Source organism: Quercus robur, chromosome 3 (genome assembly GCF_932294415.1).
Source record: "Quercus robur chromosome 3, dhQueRobu3.1, whole genome shotgun sequence".
Taxonomy (NCBI): Eukaryota; Viridiplantae; Streptophyta; class Magnoliopsida; order Fagales; family Fagaceae; genus Quercus; species Quercus robur.
Window position 1 is genome coordinate 23,256,387 of NC_065536.1, and position 19,549 is coordinate 23,275,935.

Genomic DNA, 19,549 nt, shown 5'->3' on the forward strand with positions numbered 1-19,549 from the left:
CAGGTAACAATTACAAATCATAGTAACAAGGGGGTATCATAAGTTATTCTTCTTTACATGTTTAGATATTACATTATATGAGTTATAATTAAGATGTGGGCAGTAATTTGTAGTATTCTTTCAATCTTATTGTTTGTGGTGTACATATTCTAGTATTCATGAGGTCTCTATTTCCCTAACTGTATATGTTTTGCTGCAGATTTGTAATTGTTGCCAAGGTGTAACTGTAGATGCTCCTCATTTAAGCAGGCAAGCTTGAATGCTCTTCTATATTTGTCAATTCAATTTATTAATTACCATGGGTTGTATACTAATTTCTGTGTTGGCTACTCCTCAGAAAGGAGGCAACTTCTGAAAAGAACAAATAGAAGGTGTCACTTAAATGCTATGACTCCATGTTTGCCTAAAACCATTGTTGGCGGATGCTGTCCAAGTTTCAACTTACAATTGTGAAGAATGTTTAAAATGCATAAATGGAACTTTTTATTTTTGTACATCAACTGATTTAAATGCATAGAGGCTCTTTACTTACAAATAAGCTTGTATATATGGATGATTTTTTTATTCGCGTAATGCAAATGGGGGAATGTTACTGATGGATGTGGTTGGTTATGATTTGTATGGATGACTTGTTGTTCACAACATGGTTGTCAGCAGGTCCACTTTTACTATGAATAAGCACCATACTGAATGGGTGTGAACAGTGCAAGTCGCAAGCAAAACTACAAGTAGAAAGGTTATACTAAATGAAACTCGATTTTCCAGCTAACGAGTTACGTTGCAGTCCATTTTCAATCCCCTTCGACTGTATCCATTCTCAATTGTCAAGTATCTGGGTTACTCGATTTCTCTATATCCGAGTTACGTTCAACATATCTCGATTTATAGGGTACCGAGTTACGTTGGAGAGCACTCTACACAGCTAGATTCCTCTTGGACTGTATCTGGACCACTCCAAATAGCTAGGCTGGGTCGGGAAGCCAGTCAACTTAACTCGATTGAGTTATTACCGAGTTATGTTGAAAAAAACTCGATATCTTTAGCATCAAGATACGTTCTTTGAGCCCAGTCAAGGTAACTCGATTTCCGTATAACCGAGTTATGTTGAGAAGAACTCGCTATCGGTAGCTTCGAGATACGTTGAAGACCATTATGCACACTTAGATTCCTCTTGGACTGCCTCTGGACCAGTCCAAATATCTGGGCTGGGTCGGGAAGCCAATCAACTTAACTCGATTAAGTTATTACCGAGTTATGTTGGAAAAAACTCGATATCTTTAGCATCGAGATACGTTGAAGACCATTGTGCACACTTAGATTCCTCTTGGACTGCCTCTGGACCAGTCCAAATATCTGGGCTGGGTCGGGAAGCCAGTCAACTTAACTCGATTAAGTTATTACCGAGTTATGTTGGAAAAAACTCGATATCTTTAGCATCGAGATACGTTGAAGACCATTGTGCACACTTAGATTCCTTTTGGACTGCCTCTGGACCAGTCCAATTATCTAGGCTGGGTCAGGAAGCCCAGTAAATTTAACTCGATTTAGTGGTTACCGAGTTATGTTGAAAGGAACTCGATTGCTATAGAATCGAGATACGTTGATCACCATTGTCTACACTTAGATTCCTCTTGGACTGCCTCTGGACCAGTCCAATTATCTGGGCTGGGTCAGGAAGCCCAGTCAACTTAACTCGATTTAGTTGTTACCGAGTTATGTTGAAAGGAACTCGATATCTATAGAATCGAGATACGTTGATCACCATTGTCTACACTTAGATTCCTCTTGGACTGCCTCGGGACCAGTCCAATTATCTTAACTCGATTTCTCTATAAGCGAGTTATTCGCATGTAACTCGATTTCTTGTGTATCGAGTAATTCTACTTTAACCTGATGTTCAGGATATCGAGTTACTTCAAATGGACTTCCAAACCACCACACACAACATGGATTCCTCTGAGATACACTGCGCACAGCATGGACTCCTTTTAGTCCCAGTACACATAACTCGATTTCGTAATAATCGGGTTATGTGTATGACCAACCCACTATTTAGTTCTCAAACGTACGAAGCAGCAACTGTTCAACTTCTTCTCAGCGAAAGTTTGGAGAACCAGAACAATGGCTTCTCAATGGCGGAGAGACAACGACGATGGTCCTGCTGATCGGTCCCCACACTTTTTCAAGATTATTCTGCCGAATGCTGTTCAGGAAGGAAAGCTTGTAAGTATGCTCAAATTTATAAACTAGATTCCTCTGAAAATCATATGCTAATATACACTTCGAACACTTCATCTTCTTTATTTGTGATTCTTGAAAAAATGTACATTTGTTACATGTAGTCAGAAAAACTTTCATTTTGCAATACGTAGGTTACACTTTAAGAAGAACACAGTCACATAACAGAGTACTTTTGCATCGTACACTTTTATATGAACAAAAAATGAAACAGGGGCGCATGGTAGAGATTGAGGAAAAATAAATACAGAGCAAGAGCAGATGGCATTTTTTTGAAAATGTGATAGGGCTTATAGGGTCACCACAGATGTATAACTCAATTTAAACTGTGAAACTGTGTCCTGGGATCAAACTAGGATACAGAAATCGTTCACTCTTTTTATCATTTGTTTTTTAGAGTTCACAAACTTATGAAGTGGCTAAGTGGCAAAAATTACTACGTCTAAATCCAAATCCTGCCCATAAACAAAAGTGGGTCATCTTCAATGTTTCCCCAACACCCCAAAACCAAATCACAGACACATTATCAAAATACAACATTTCCCCACAATTTTTTACATTAAGGGAGACCAGTGAAAATAACTCAAGTTCTACAAAATTGAGTAACTTTGCAAATAACTCGCTTTATGATGTATCAATTTATATGCAAGCCATTACACACAGAAATTGCATTCTTGAGATATTCTACTGCAAATAACTCGATTTTATCGGAGTTCGGTTTTGTGCGAGGTAGCCATATACAGTTGGATTCCTCTTGGACTGCATCTGGACCAGTCCAAATATATGGGCTGGGTGGGTGCATGTGTACAACGTAACTCGATTTTCCACATCTCGAGGAATTTGAATTCTTGTGAGTGTCCACTGCACAGAACTCGATTCAAGTAGAATCGAGTATTGTGGCAGGCCTACCTTTAAACTTCGATTCGTCTTGGACTGCATCTGGACCAGTCCAAATATCTGGGGGCCCAGGAAAATAACTCGAGTTATGTATAATCGAGTTATTTGAAATTAACTCGTTGTCTGCAACATCGAGTTATGAGAAAGCCGTTCCACCATTAACTGGATTCTTGTTATTTGTGCTACACATAACTCGATTTACGGACAGTCGGTTTATGTGCAAGCCCTTGTGCTGAAAATTTGATTGCATGTAACTCGATTTCCAGAAAATCGAGTTATATGGACATTACAATCTATTACCCATTTTTATTAACTCTTCCCCAGTTCTGCAGAACTTGCAGCTGTCCGAAATTACATCTTCGATTGCTCTCGCTTCATCCGGCTAGAACCCACAATTTCCCGCGCAAATTCGTCGAGGATTTTACATAGTAAGACTCTTTTAACGGTTGCTGTCTTTGAAATTACACATTGTTGGTGCATTATTCTCAAATTTTGCATTTTGATGCTTCACACTTCTATGTCTATGTCTATGAAGATTGTGATGAAATTGGGTGTTAGTAAGTTTCAAATGCATTGTTGTTAGTAAGGTTGCCTATGTCATAGGTTGTCTTCCTTCCACAAAATGAACTTGCCAGTGGCTCCATATGTGTGTGGTATAGATATATGCTGGTTGTATGTCTGAACTGTACATTGTGCAATTTATTTTCTGTTTTTTGTAGAAGCTGGTGAAACTTACTACATGTAGCTACGATGGTATGATATATGTCAGTTCCTAAATCCACTTGTATGTTTCCTATATGATAAGACTTCTGTTATATACTCTAGGTCTCTAACTTCAAATTATTGACTCGCACCAAAATGCATTACAATTATTGCACCAACTAAACAACCCGTGAATAAGAATATTTGGTTTTCATTGTGTCGTTGTAAACTGCTCTAGACAGTATATTGTGTGCATGATTTTCTACACATGGTAGCTGGTTACTCTTCAATTTTTGTTCTTTGCTTCAAACTTCATTTTGGTTCTGTTTTTGTGTGAGCTGATCGTGTTTGCACTACTGACCATCGATTAGTTATGGGTCCGAAGAGGACTAAGAGGGGAAAATGCAAAGCTGCATCCGAACCTGAAGTGGTGTTTGATCAATTAAGGTTCCTCACGCCAGAAAATGAGCAAACCTTTGAAACCTTGATTAAGCGTAGGCATATTTGGGGAGAAAGGCAAATCAATTTACAGGAACTGCATCCTTTTGTTCGTGAGAATCTACAGTCTAGGCATTGGCTGTCCCTATGTACAAACATACAACCCCCTCCAGCTGACTTGATTAGAGAATTCTATTCGAATCTATCGGTGCATGAGGATCTTGGTGGTCACAAGGTGGCATCGTCCATACGTGGTGTACCGTTTACAATAACTAGGGAGCACGTATCTAAAGCCCTTGATGTACCTATAATTTGTACACCTACTTATCCAAACTCTATGTCTCCTCGTATTGATGATGTTATGGATGTTCTTTGTGGACGATCAAACAATCGGGATTCTGGCCGAAGTATTAGCTCAAGTGAGTTGACTGAGCTTAATTATATCTTCTTTAGGATAGCTTGTCACAACATTTTCCCTATCTCTCATATCCATACAATCCCTGTAGACAGGTGTATCTTGCTTTACGCCCTTGTCACCAATAGTTCCATTTGTTTTCCTTCCCTTTTCATCGAAACCATTGTCAAGGTGCGTAGGAGCAAGTATAAGAGGTATGCTTTGTTTTTCCCAGTTCTCATCCATAGGGTCCTCAAATATTTAGGATTAAAGAACTTTCCTTCCCACGAGTTGGTTCACATCCAAGCCCCTATAGGAGCCAAATTTCTAAAACAGCGAACTGCCCAAAAGAAGGTTGTCGACCTCAGTGTTGGTCCATCCAACAGACCACGAGTACGGTCTACTACTGGAGATGTTCAAGATGAGGACATGCATGGGGATCCCACATCTGTTGTTGCCGAGGATGGTGATGATGAGATAGATGTTGACACTGTTGATGCAGCGCATACATGCCCTCTTCCTCCCTCTCTTCATGCTATGATGGAGACCATTATGACGACTCAGGCAGCCCATGGTCAGCTTCTACATGGTCTTCTTGCCGAGGTTGGAGCTATGCGAGCGGACTTAGCTCACTATAGACGTCTTGTTCCACCTTCTACACCATCTGACTCTTGATGATTCCCATTGGGTATTGTACCCAAGGGGGGGACGATTTTCAATTCGTGGTTGCTATAACATATTTGGAGAATTGTATGACAGTTCTATATTTTTTTATTTTAGTGGCAATTTGAAGAACATGGTATCCGTTGAAAGTAATTTGATATATTAATATGATGGTTAGTTTCATGCCCATTGTTACTATCATTAGTATTATTGAAATGGATGTAATGGTCTAAGAATTTTTTATGTTATTATGTGATTCTATATAATATCAAGTAGATCCAAGTCTGTGTGTAAATAACATTTATTTCATAATTCTGTACGACGCTCATGGTCGGCAAACCTACAAAACTAAGTACAGATACCACCGCAACAGAGTTCACTATAGCAGAACCACCATGGTCAACCCTATACGAGAAGAGGTGTGAGTTAGAGGTGTATTGTCGATGGCACGGGTTACGAGTTCCTAAGGCATGCTCTGCCGAGTTACCTAGAGATGAACCTGCCAACATACTTGCTCGTCTTGAACAAGAGAACAATCAAATGCAAAGGCGACTAGACCGTTTTCACGCAATCCAAAAAGCTAGGAAGCATCTAAAGGGGAAGGCGCAAGAGCGAGCCATGAAGTTTATTAATGAAATTACTGCGTTAGATGATGAAACAGATATTTCAGACTTCTCAGATTCAAGCAATGATGATTTTCAAAAATTTCTACCTACGAACATTAGACGTTGTTGTTAATGTCTACACATTATGTGCAATACATGATGTTATTGTTAATGTGTGACAAATGATTATTATGTATGTTCAACTTTTGCAACTCTAAAGATTAACTGTTTATTACTTTTGGCTAAGTTTATGTGAAATCATTTTCTCATTTTTTTCATACGTGTTCTTTGTTGCTACATTCAAGTAATGTGGGTCATGGACGAACAATGTCCTTTGCTTTGTAATGTAGGGAAAACCTTAGGAAGTGAAATGCCTCCAAATTATATTTATTGCACATTACTTGTAGGAAAATTTAATAGATTCAATACATACAGACTGATCCAAACCACATAGACCAACCGCGCATATGATTCAATAATTCGAATAATTCTTTTATATGAGTTGTTTGAGTCATGATATAATATGCACGTATCTGTGTATCTTAGTTGTAATAGTGTCCTACTTTATATAGATACATTACATAAAGACTCGTCCAAACCAGACTAACCACTCACTGACTGAAAATCCATATGGCTCACCCAACACACTCTCACAACGATATTTGGTTTGCTTAAAAATAGAGTAAAGGCCTAAAAGCCTGATCAGCCTTTCAAATGTTTCATTCAAGTTATTGGTTTGTTGTAGCATTGCTTGAAAGCTCCCTAATATTGCAATTGTGATGATCGGAAGCCATTTATGTAAAACTTGGAAGCATAGTTTTCTTCATGTAATTTTACATTGATGTTGAGAAAATGTAACTACATTTTCTACCTGCAAAGACTCCCTGAAAAGTTTGTAGGGAAACAGGGGGATAAAACTCTCTACTGTTGCTACACTCACTGCTCGTAATACTAGCATTTGGCAAGTGAGGTTGGAAAAGGCTAACACAGCTCGGCACTGTTCGGCGAAGTCATGTTCGCAGTTCTGCATGTGCTTCTCAACAACTCGACACTATTGAACCCTGTCCAGTCATATCATCCATGCTCACGTGAATTAACAGATATGCAACATTTTGCAATGCACTATTTTCAAGGATGCAGAGGACCCTTCAAAAGTGTAAGCAAATTTTTGGGGGTAAGCTGTCCATCATTGCTACACTTGATTGATGTAGTTCTGCATGTGATACTTAACATCTCGAAACTATTGAACCCTGACCACACGTACCCATCCCCACTCACGTGAATACACATATGTGCAACCCTTTGCAATGCACCGTTTTCGAAGAGGCAGAGCATCCCTGAATTAGCTATGCATCAATTTTAGATGTGAGCTGTCCACCATTGGTACACAGATGTTGTTCGTAGTGCTACATGTGCTGCTTAACAGCTTCGCACTGTTCAACCCTGTCCAGTCAATACACAGATATGCCTTCTTTTGCAATGCACCGTTTTCAAGGATGCAGGGCATGGCTGAAAAGTTTATGATACATTGAACACAGCTCAGTACTGTCTCAACAAGTCATGTCAGATGAAGCACAGGAATTCTGAATAGTTTTGAACAAGACATACCAAACTGGTCAGAGAAATAAACCATAGTAGTGATCAAAGTCCCTAATTAAATATAAGCATAAACATCACTAGTTTAAATTTTAAATAGGTTATCCTTGTCCAAACTCTGATGGTCAACCAAGTGAAATATTGAGACACTAATCACAACAGGAGTCCTTTCGATCACCTCATTGGCAGTGACATCTCCTTTTTCTAAATTATTGTCTTTCGAAAATGCAACCCAGCCTTCCCCGAATCTCATTGCTTAATATGTTTTGATGGAGGGTAATAGCACAAGACATTGATGTGTGACAAATTGCTTCCCAATAATGTACTTGCTTCCCATATATGTTTCCAAGCCATATTTAAGAGAACATCATAATCACATTATGTATAAAGGCTCACCATATTATGTGGCCACGAGATACCCATGAAAGAAGGATTTTTAGGCTTCAATTTTTTGGCTGCTTGGATTGCTCTCTCTCTCTTCCTCTGGACATAATCTGTAATTTTTTAAGAACAAACTTTTCTCTGACTTCATGTTTTATGGGTTTGTACATTAAGGAAGAAATGTTTGTATCATCTTCATCTAAGTTTTTGATATTTTTACCTGATGATCTTCCAATTTACAATTCTTCCTACGTGGATATTGAATCTCAATGGCAGTCTTATCAAATATAACAATATGGAAGCTTGAATTTCCTTCATATCTGAAGACTAAAAAATAACCATAACAGATAGAATGGTATTTAGCAAAATCCTGCCAACCATTACAAAACCTAATGTTGTTATCAGTTTTCTTCAATCACACTTGCCAAATTCCACCATAGGGAGCAATGAATGTAGCTACGGTGGATAGCTTAGTATTGTTGAACCCTGACCAGAAGTACCCATCCACACTCACGTCAATACACATAGCAACGCAGAAAATTTTGTGCATCAATTTCGAGTGTTATTGGTCCTATTGCTACATTGATGTTCGTAGTGCTGCTCAATAGCTTTGCACTGTTGAACCCTATCCAGTCATATCACCTACACGCACATCAATACACAGCTATGCATTCTTTTGCAATGCAGCATTTTTAAAGGATGTACCTATAGCATCCCTGAGAAGTTTATGATACATTTAACACAGCTCAACATTGTCTCGTCAAATCATGTCAGATGAAGCACATCAATGTTGAATAGTTTTCACGTGAATAAATACGCAACCTCTTTTGCAGTACACATCACCAGCCCGCTACTGTAGCACAAGCTATAGCCATATGAAACAGCTACCTCAACGAATCACATGCACCAACAGACGCCACTGAACAATATACTGTCAACTCATATCATCTTTATTCACGTGAATACTTATACTCACATCCACCTGAATACTTGCCCTTGCAAAACCCCTATATAAAGTCCCATTTACATCTACCCTTGCAAAACATCTACACATACCGAAGTCCCATTTACATACATCTACCCTTGCAAAACTTCTACACATACCGATCTAAAGTCACATTTTCCAATGTCAATGCGTAATTGGATGCTACCTCGTTTTCCAAATAACTATAGAACGCAAAGAGATTCTGACGAGAGGGAATACTATGCCGGATTGCAACAGGAATGGGACTTTCGCGTGAATGAGTCCAACGCTCTGCACAATGATCTCCTGCAAATTGGAGCGCCTCTTGTCGAGCGTAGCTCGCTCACACTGCCACGACAAAACATGCACCAATATGAGCGTGCAGTGACGAAAATAAAAAAAGAGAACAATCTTATGATACTTCGTAGGTCCAGGTATCATATGCTACAATTGGCGGAGGAGCAAGCCGTTGCAACAAACAGGCAACTCACTCCGGCAGAACGTAACAATGTCCTCAACTACGAGGACTACCTATCAGAATGAATGCCACTGTGGTGTGTGTGTGTGTGTGTGTGTTATGTCTATGGTTAAGTTAATAATGTTAGTGTAAGTTATTTTATGTTTTCTGTGTTATGTCGTACGTGCTTATTGAAATACATCATGTGTGAGAATATTTGACTTTTATGACTTATGTGAGAATAATCTACATTACGAATAACGTGCATGCTTCTCATAATCAATAATAAGGTTTACATAGTACAAATGCAACCATACATATAACACATAGTTAAGCAAAATAGTTCTCCAACAAAATCTAATTACACCACGACACAACACGACACGATTACTCTTTATCTGACATCTCCACGTCTGACTGATAAATGGGATCAGCAAGAAGTGATTGCATGAACTGTGCATGCTCGTACCACCCTTCCTGCTCTGACTCTCGAATCTCGACTTGGGTCCGATATCGATTAAGACGTATCTTCATTCGATTATTTTCTTCTCTTATGCGGTTCAATGCTTTACGAAGTTCGTCGATGCTATCTCTGGGCATTTGTGATGCGAGTCGCCGAGGCACTGGCAACTTAAAACCAACCAACTCATCATAAAACATTTGTTGTTCACGAAATAACCAAGCCCACTCCTGTCTCATGGTATTGTGAACGTAAGCACTATTTCGCAAATTCAGATTGATTGGATAGTTGAACTCATCTTCCAATACCCAACAACGACCCATAGCAGTGAACACATCATGAGGCCTATAGAGTTGTGGGTTGCCAGAACCAGACATTGACACTGAATACAATAACACCAAATGATCAAGTTAACAGTGTGTATCAACTGTTGCTAAATAATGTAATCCTGCATAGAATGGTACACAGCAAAGACATTCATAAAATTGTGTACTATTGCATGCTAAAAATGAAATACTAACACTAACACCAATATTTGACCATAAACAATAGACATTGTTGGTGATGTCTACACATTGTCTTCAACACTAAATGTTGTTGTAAATGTCTGACCAATTATGATTATGTGCAATACAAAATGTTGCTATAGTAAAGAAATTATTTCATTCTCTTCTCACCAACGTTTACTACAACAAATAACCAAAATCACACCAATGTACTTACTTCACATTCATTCAACCTAAAAAAATCAAAATTTAGTACAATATCAAATGAAAATAACATTGCCCTAAAATTGTGATGTGAATTTTTTACCTGAGGTGATACAAATTTCAATTGAGTTTGAAGAAAGCCGCTGTTGATCCGTGGAGGAGTTCCAACTCAGTTCAGCAGAAAGTCCTCAGTTCAGCAGAGAGCAAGGCACACTGAGTGGGAGAAGGTGTGCAGAAATTATAAGAGAATAACTCGACTTTACGGATATCAAGTATACTTTATAACTCGATATTACAGAAATCGAGTTACATTGAAACACTCCACCTGACACAAAGACAGTACGAAATCAGGGTTTATAACAGTATAACTAACTCGATTTTTATATAATCGAGTTATGTAGAGACTCAAAAAAAAAAAATGCCAGCAGTGCGGGAAAAACCTGTGTATAACTCGATCATTGGAGTATCGAGTATTTCATATAACTCGATTTTAGGATTATCGAGTTATAAAAGAGGGGCATTTCCCTATTTAGTTTCAGAATGAGGGCACAAAGATGTTTAATTTCCGAAAAAAGGGCATTTGCCCATTTTGGCCCTCCATTATGTGTAGGTCTAAACTTCCCTTTAATATATAAGGCCCAACACATAAGATTTTTAACTTTTTAAGCGAGAGGTAAAATGGAGATATAATTTGAACTCAAAACCAAGTATTCGTATACCATACTAAAATAGAGAGAGAAAAATAAAAAGGATGACATAGAGAGAGAAAGCAAGAGAGAGAGAGAGAGAGAGAGGCTACATTTACAATAGAAAGCCTCAAATAGCTATATTATGTTAAGTATAGTAAACTTAAATCCATGATAACCCATGGTATTACATACTTTGATAACTTGTAGATGTACACATTTTTTTTATAATAACTTAATATATTTTTTAGCTACATATTTATGATAATATTTTAATATATTTTAACATTTTCTTTCTAAATTCATATTTTCAATCCTCTTAAAATAAAGGAAAAAGAAAAGATAACATGCATATGTGATGTGATTTTTTCTAGTAAAATATTCAATAATATAAAGGGTATAGTTCAAATTTTGTTACGAGATTCCAAAACCAAATATTTATAAGGAAAAATAACAATAACTTCTTTTCCTCCATTATTTTATAATTCTTACATTGCTTTTTTCTCCTTTACAATTTTCTATCACCCTCACCAAACAAAGGGTAATAATTTTTGAAGTATTGTAAAGGCAGGTAAGAATGTAAAACAAGCGGCTATAGACAAACCTCAAAGGGCATTGGACAAACTAGTTTCATTTTTGAGATATTCGCGTGGACAAAGAGCCACTGACCTAACTATGTTTAGTTAGCGGCTAGGAAGCATAGGTGTGGCTCCAGAGCCGCTGCACCAGCACTCGACTCGTTTCGAAACACTGATTCGCCACTTTTTTTTTCGTCGCTGATTTAGTCCAATTCTGTGCCAATTTGGGCCGAATCTGGCCAAAATTCACTGAAATCCGCCGAAACCCACCAAAGCTGGTCAAGAAACTAGCCGAAATAGGCCCAATTCGGTCCAATAAGAAGAGGAAGAGGAAGAAGAAAGATCTGCTACCAAAAGATTTGTGAGGAAAAAAAAAGGGAAGAAGAAGAAGAAAGATTTGCTACCAAATGATTTGTGAGGAAAGAAGAAGAAGAAGAAGAAGAAGAAGAAGATGATGACATGGAGATGTGTAGACTTTCAAATAGAGCCTTGGAATGTGATATTAATAAAGCAATGCGACACATTAGTTTATTTATAATAAAACCCCCAAATTTGAATATCTTTATTACGATTTTTTAAAAACACTATATTAAATTCAACAATTTATATCATTTAGTTTAATAATAGCCAAATAATTTAGTAATTGTATCAATTTAAATAATTACTTATCATTAAAAAATAATATTATTTTGCTAAATTTACCCCCTAAATATTAGTTATAAATATTAAATTGATCCCAAAGGTTTTTTTATCTACTATTGTTCTTAAAATTGTATCTGTTTACAATTATATGAAAAAAAATATGCTTAGCAATATATAGAAAATATAAATAAAAATATATTTAATAATTTATTAATACACGTATCCTATTGCACTCACACCTTACTTTTTCAAAAATTGCCAAGTTGCCGCACCTTATCCACCCTCGCACCCAAACCCGAATCCATGCCCATACTTCCTAGGTCAGCGGTATTAATGTTTATCAAAATTTCCTTTCTTTGAGAAAGATCGAGAGTTCTTCATTATTGTTTTAAGAACGACTTGAAAGATTTGGCGGTTGCAAAAGTTATATATTCTTCTCTTTTTGTATTTATTTATATTTTTCAAGTTTGTCTCAATGGTTATGAACCCATTTATGATGAGTTGGGTTCATCTAATCTCACTTTAAAAAATAAAAAATAAACACTCAAACAAATTAACTATTATTATTTTATTATTTTATTATTTCTTCTTCTTCTTATATTTTGCTTTCTTCTTCTTTGAAACTCATATATAGTAGAATTTTTCTGTTTCAACTTTTGAACAGGAGGAAATGATCATGTTGCTTTCGAAGTTTAGAGGAAGAGTTAGGAGGTTGGACTATGATCAAGGTTTCACTCTTCGATGCAAGCCTAATCTTTTGGCCATTGCTCATGACTACTATAAGTCATACAAGACAAAGAGGTTGAGTTGAAGAAATGCAACTTCTCGGCAAGTCTAATCCTTGGCTTTCACAGTTCACACACATTTTTCTTCATTCTTTGTTTTGTTTCATTTCAAAACAAAGTGATGAGTTTAAGGAGTGTTACCTCTCAGCAATTCATGGTTCTTGGCTCAATCTCTTTTATCCTTTTGTGTTTTTTTTTTTTTTTTTACCCATTTGGCCGCAAAGAAGATTGACAAAGGTAAAACAAAATATGGAAGTTCAAGCCTTGTTGTTAAGTTCCAAATTTTGTCTTCTTTTTGATATTTTTTGAGCAACAAAGCAAAAATGTTTCTCTTTTCAGTCTTTTGTTATCCAAGAATATAGAAAAGATAATATATGTTGTAAGGTTCTCTTCATTTATATTATCAATAAATATAGGTTTCTTAAAAGGACTGAGATACCAAATGAGAATGACTTTGATAATATCAACTCTGCTGCATCTTTATTAGCTGATGCTTGTATGTACTTGCAGTAACAGATATGTTTACAGGGAATGAAAGCATGAATGAGAGTTTTATTCATTAGCTAAAGAGCAAATTAAAGTGGAAAAATATTATACAAGTTTACACAAAATAACAAGCTAGCTGCAGACACCAAAATTAATGACACCCACACAAGCAACACAAAATGCTGTAAAAAACAATCTCACAACCAATTACAAAATAAAAAACGAATCTTAAAAAAAAAAAAAAAAAAGTTAAATAATTAAATTCATCATTTCTTATCAACATAGATTTTAGGACAAATGGTATTTATCAAAGCCTAATTTGGGGCTAAAAGAAATAGCATAGTGTTGAGGTACAAATTTTCAAGCCTTAATTTCATTAGCCTACTCACAAAAATATCCACATAAGTCCATAAACTATTTTAAGCCCACATAAATATTTCCCACATGTTACTCAAATATTCTTCATGTTATTGAGCTCTCACAAATATTCTCTATATAAGCCTCATAAATTACCTAGGACCCACTCACAAATATTACCCATTATATCCCATGTATTATCCAACTTGGGTTTTCACAAAAAATACTCATCACATTACTACCAAAATTGGGCCACAAAATTATACTTCCTCCACCAAAAAGCCCAAAATCATTTAACATATGGGCAAAATCCAAAAAGCCCAACAAAAACCTCTAAAAGCTTGTTGCTACACGGCATCAATTAAAAGCCCGTTGCTACACAGCATCTCTAAAGCTCGTTGCCATACAGCACATCTTAAAGCCTGTTGCTACACGACACCTCTTAAAGCCCGTTACTACATAGCACCTATTAAAAGCTCGTTGCTACACAGCACCTATTAAAAGCCCGTTGCTACACTACATGGCATCTCTTAAAGCCTGTTGCTACACTACACGGCACCTCTTAAAGCCCATTGCTACACAACACCTATTGAAAGCCCGTTGCTACATGGCACCTCTAAAGCTTGTTGCTACACGGCACCTATTAAAAGCCTGTTGCTACACGGCACCTCTAAAGCCCATTGCTACACGGCACCTCTAAAGCCCATTGCTACACGGCACCTATTAAAAGCCCGTTGCTACACGACACCTATTAAAAGTCCTTTGCTACACAGAACCTATTAAAAGCCCGTTGCTACACGACAATATTTTTACAAAATCTTACGAACCCCAAATACTAATTTGACACTATTTTACAAAGCCCAAATACTAATTTGGCACTATTTTATGAAGCCCAAATACTAATTTGGCACTTATTTTACGAAACCCAAATACTAATCTGGCACTTATTTTACAAAGCCCAAATACTTATTTTGGCATTATTTTACAAAGCCCAAATATTATTTTGGCACCTATTTTACAAAGCCCAAATACTAATTTGGCATTTATTTCACAAAACCCAAATACTATTTTGGCAACTATCTTATAAAGCCCAAATTTTATTTTGGTGATTATTTCATAAAGCCCAAATGCTATTTTGGTACATATTTACAAAACTCAAATATTATTTTGACACTTGTTTTACATATACTAAATCCCTCATTCATAGGAAATATAATTACTCATCCCTTAAGAAACACCTCTCTTACAAAATTTATAAAAGCCCATGTATATAACCCATGTCAAAACTCTTCATTTTGTAGGGATAACTAAGCCTAAAGAAGCTCAACTATAAAGTCTAGTTGAGCTAGCCCAGCCTATACACAAATCCCAGCAACTGAAGCTCAATGAGCTAACCAACCAAATTTCAGCACAACTTAATAGCTGGAGCCCATTGCCATCAAGTTCTAACTTGTCCAATCAGATTAGAGGAGGACAGGTGTCTATTAGGGGTTAAACCCTTCCTTCACAAGTTAAAATTCCGTCATTTCTCATGTGACATAAAGCTGAAAATGACATGACAAAAAGCTAGGAAGTTTCAGCCAGCTGTCCCTTCTTTCTTCTCTAGCCCATTCGGTCAAGAATTACGAGCAGCCATGACTAGGCCTTGAAAGCTCCTAAAACAACTTGAAATTAGTTCATTTTTATAAAAAAAAACGTGTACTCTCTAGTTCATGGACCAAGCACATGAACCCCAAATGGGAAAACTGAGGGAAATGTGGTTTGGAAGGCATCAAGGAGATCCCAACAGAGTTCCCAGCAAGGGCTCCAAGACTGACACCTAGCTTAGGGTGTGTTGAGGACTGTTTTTTCGGCCCACGTGGCATTACTTCATTGGCAACCCATGCCACATCAACATATTATTGATTTTTTGGGTAAATCTATTTAAAACCCAAAATAAGCTCATATCTCATTCAACTACATAGATTGGACTCACATGGCCCGCAAGATCCTTACTTCAAGAAAAGGATTCATGGTCCACATTTCCTTTTTATCAATTAGGATCATAACCCCACGACATTATCAACATTAACATATGGATTGGGTTTAAGTAATGAATCAAAGCTCACGACCCATATTACTTCTCTTACACCTATGGCAAGCGGCTTCTTCAACAAGAGCTCATATTTACACAAAATGACAACAAAACCCGATGTACATCATCTCATCTTTAGCTTATAACCCAAGCTCATAAGTCTCTTTGGGGAAACTTTGGGAGTCGTGGTTTGGAGGGCTAAGAGGTATGTTCAGTAAAGCTCTAGCGGTTTAAAGTTGATAAAAGAAATATGTTGTTTGGCGTGTCTTCTCCAACTCCCTAAATTCTGACGAGTCCGTGTGTAGCGGGTAACATATGGTAAGTATCTCTTATCACGTAGCACTTTAAATGATAGAATTCCCCATTGCTCTTTTTCTAAAACTTAATATTTATTATGTGACAAATACTCAATATCTCCAGTCATCTAACTGCTGGGAAAATAACTATTCATTCAATCCCCAGCTATTGCTATACATATTTCGAAACTTCATTATATTATTTTACATAAATCTCATTACTACTTTCAGCTAAAATCCAACTCAAACACATGGCTTATTCTGATTGGCTATCTTTTATCTCTAACTACGTACAAAATATTCATGATATCTTTTATACCTAGCTGCTGTCTGCCACAATCAGACCATATATTTCTTTGCCAACTACCAGAGCAGAGCATTAAATACTCTTTTTGCTCACCAAGATTGTGTCACAATCCAATGAGACCTCGACCAAATCTCTAAAGCTTCCTTAGCCTTCAACCAATCCTTCTATTGCTTGCTAGAAATGTGTTGTAATGGAACCTTGGACCAAAAACACAAACACCTGAAAAGGAAACATTTCCAGCTGAACCCTAGCAATGTATTCAGCACTTGACACCTGGCTGGAAGTGATATAATCAGTCATTTAATGTTGAAATCCTAGCAACCAGCTGTTATACCTAAAATAGCAAGATACTCTTCAAAGAGATCTTATCATTTTTCAGCCAAATCCATCCAATAAATGCTTAATGTCCTCTCCAGCAGTCTGAAATCACCCATCTGACCTCATTGGCTTCTGTCCAAAGCAAACAGCTTTCTTATGACAATTGCAACAGCTTTTTCATGATAGCTGTCACAGCTTTTCTTGACAGCTAGGGTAGCTTTTTCATGATAGCTGTCACAGCTTTTTCTGACAGTTGGGACAACCCTTTTCAAAACAGCTGTGACAGCTGACCCATCAGCCTGAACATCACTGATTTTTCCACATTTGGTTAAAACCAAAACCAACTATTGAAACTACCTTTCTCTTGCTAAAATACCTTCTTTTTCTGTTACTTTCTCCCTAGCAACTTTTTCCCAAAATAGAAAGAATACCTTAAAGCTAAACATACCATTTTTTGCCAAATCTTGAGATGGATTCTCTGAAAATTTATTGCTATTTGGGATAGATTTTGGCTGAGATTATTTGCTAAAATACCCCTTTAAACTGAGCTAAATGGAACCCTTCATCAACACCTTAAGGGGACACCAATGGAGAACTCTCTCATACATTTCCCTATTCTTTCTCCCTCTAATAATTTTCTGAAAGCTCTCAATGAAGTACCGAGTTTCTGAGTTTTTTCAGTTTCCAGATTAGGAACTAAACTCTACAGCCCTTAGCTCATAAATGCCTTCATAAGCCTTCATACAATCCTAGTAGAAAATTCCAGCAGCTTTGCAAAACACACTACAATACTATTACTCTCATATACACACTATCTCACTCTCCATATTTTGAAAATACATATATCTTGCTTCCCATATCTCTAAACATCTCTTTCTTCACTTCTCTTACACAATCTCATACATACTTACTATACCATTACATATAACACACCACAACTCTTCTAAGCTCCATTCTCATATTCTCTCGCTATGAAATTCTAGTGTTTTGCTGCCTATGAACACATCTCTATACTCTTCTCTTACAAAATCTTTCCTCTTGGAAAGCAATCTCTACAACTTCTCTAACGGTTAGAATCTCATGTCTTTACTATCTTTAACCTTCATATCTCTCTTACTTCCATATATCACACATATTACAAATACTACATCCCATAAAACATCTATGTCTTTACCATCTCCACACTTCTCAAGAGATGCCAAACACTCATACTAAAAGCCCTTCTCATGGAAGGCATGAACTTCTATTACTAAAGCCATTCTCCTAGAAGGCACCAAGATCTCATATCAAAGTCCTCTTAGAAGGCACAACTACTTTTTACATAAAGCCCTTCTCTTAGAAGGCACATATACTCCATACAAAAGCCCTTCTCATGGAAGGTAACTCTATTCATAACGTCACAACAATTAAAAGAGTATTGTCAAAGGGGAAACTCATTTAAGTACTTGATAAGAGGGGCAAGCTTAACCAGCCTCTACACACAGTTGGACATACTCTCTCTCCCTCTAGTTGCACCAATTTTCCCCCCTCAATCTTGAAGTTATCATGGCAAACTGCCTCTCTACCGCTTGGGTCATTCTGCTGGAATCTCATCAGCTCACAGAAGTTGTACAGCTGGATTGCAAACCATCAGAGATAAGTGACCTTACTTCTTTATCTTTAAATTTACATTATTGAGTATATGATTACTTCACATTTAAATACATATTACTTTATTCCAACTGTTATTACAACTATTAACCAAGATTTAAATTCATTTAAATGCATGATAAACTAGCCTTTACCGCTGGCTTTCTGCTGGAATCCTATCAGCTTACTGATGCTACACAGCTGGGCTATGAACCATACAAAGATAAGTGACTTTGCTTCCATATCTTTAAATTTACATTATTGAGTACATGATTACTTTACCTCTAAATAAATACTACTTTATTTCAACTGTTATTACAACTACAAATCAAAGCTATTATATCAAACACATATTATATATTCATTTGATCATTATCGCGATTCTTAGACTTTGGCTTTAATGATTTTATAGGCTAAAAAAAATACGCCGGTAGCCGTTGGATCACGTGGCCCAATGTTGAGTTCCAGACGTAACTCCCCAAAAAGAACCCAGGCCTAGTAAGATTATTCCACCAACGGACCACACATGGCTGGGCATTTGAAAAAGGCCCTCGAACAGGGTGATACAACCTGCCTTAGGGAGCTCTGATTCTAGTAGTAGCATAACCAAGATCATTAGCCTAATGCATGCTTTAATCCCATCAATCAAGGCCAATCAACATCCAAGGAACAATTTTGTTAGTTTTTAAACCCCTTAAAACCCAATTGATTTAACCTAGGTAATTAGCCAAGTGATTACTTAGTCAAATTAATAGATCTAGGTTAAAACAAATATATCATATCAATGTATAGCAACGGAAAATAAATAACACAACGATATGATAACCCAGGAAAACCAAACCGGTAAAAAACCTGGGGAGAATTTAACCTAGCTATCCTCAAGGTA

General features: G+C 36.9%; 1 protein-coding gene across 1 annotated transcript; it reads right to left on the reverse strand.

The window, feature by feature from the left end:
- Nucleotides 1-9,713: 9,713 nt before the first annotated feature.
- Nucleotides 9,714-10,797, reverse strand: LOC126720065 (uncharacterized). Its single transcript, XM_050422525.1, has 2 exons — nucleotides 10,609-10,797; nucleotides 9,714-10,177 (listed from the first exon to the last, which is right to left on the reverse strand). The coding sequence occupies exon 2, from the start codon at nucleotides 10,170-10,172 to the stop codon at nucleotides 9,723-9,725; it is 450 nt and encodes a 149-aa protein (XP_050278482.1). The 5' UTR covers nucleotides 10,173-10,177; nucleotides 10,609-10,797; the 3' UTR covers nucleotides 9,714-9,722.
- Between the last annotated feature and the right edge of the window lie 8,752 nt (nucleotides 10,798-19,549).

Excerpts from the sequence above, each read along its gene's own strand:
- LOC126720065 (XM_050422525.1), bottom strand. The coding sequence starts at position 10,172 with ATGTCTGGTTCTGGCAACCCACAACTCTATAGGCCTCATGATGTGTTC.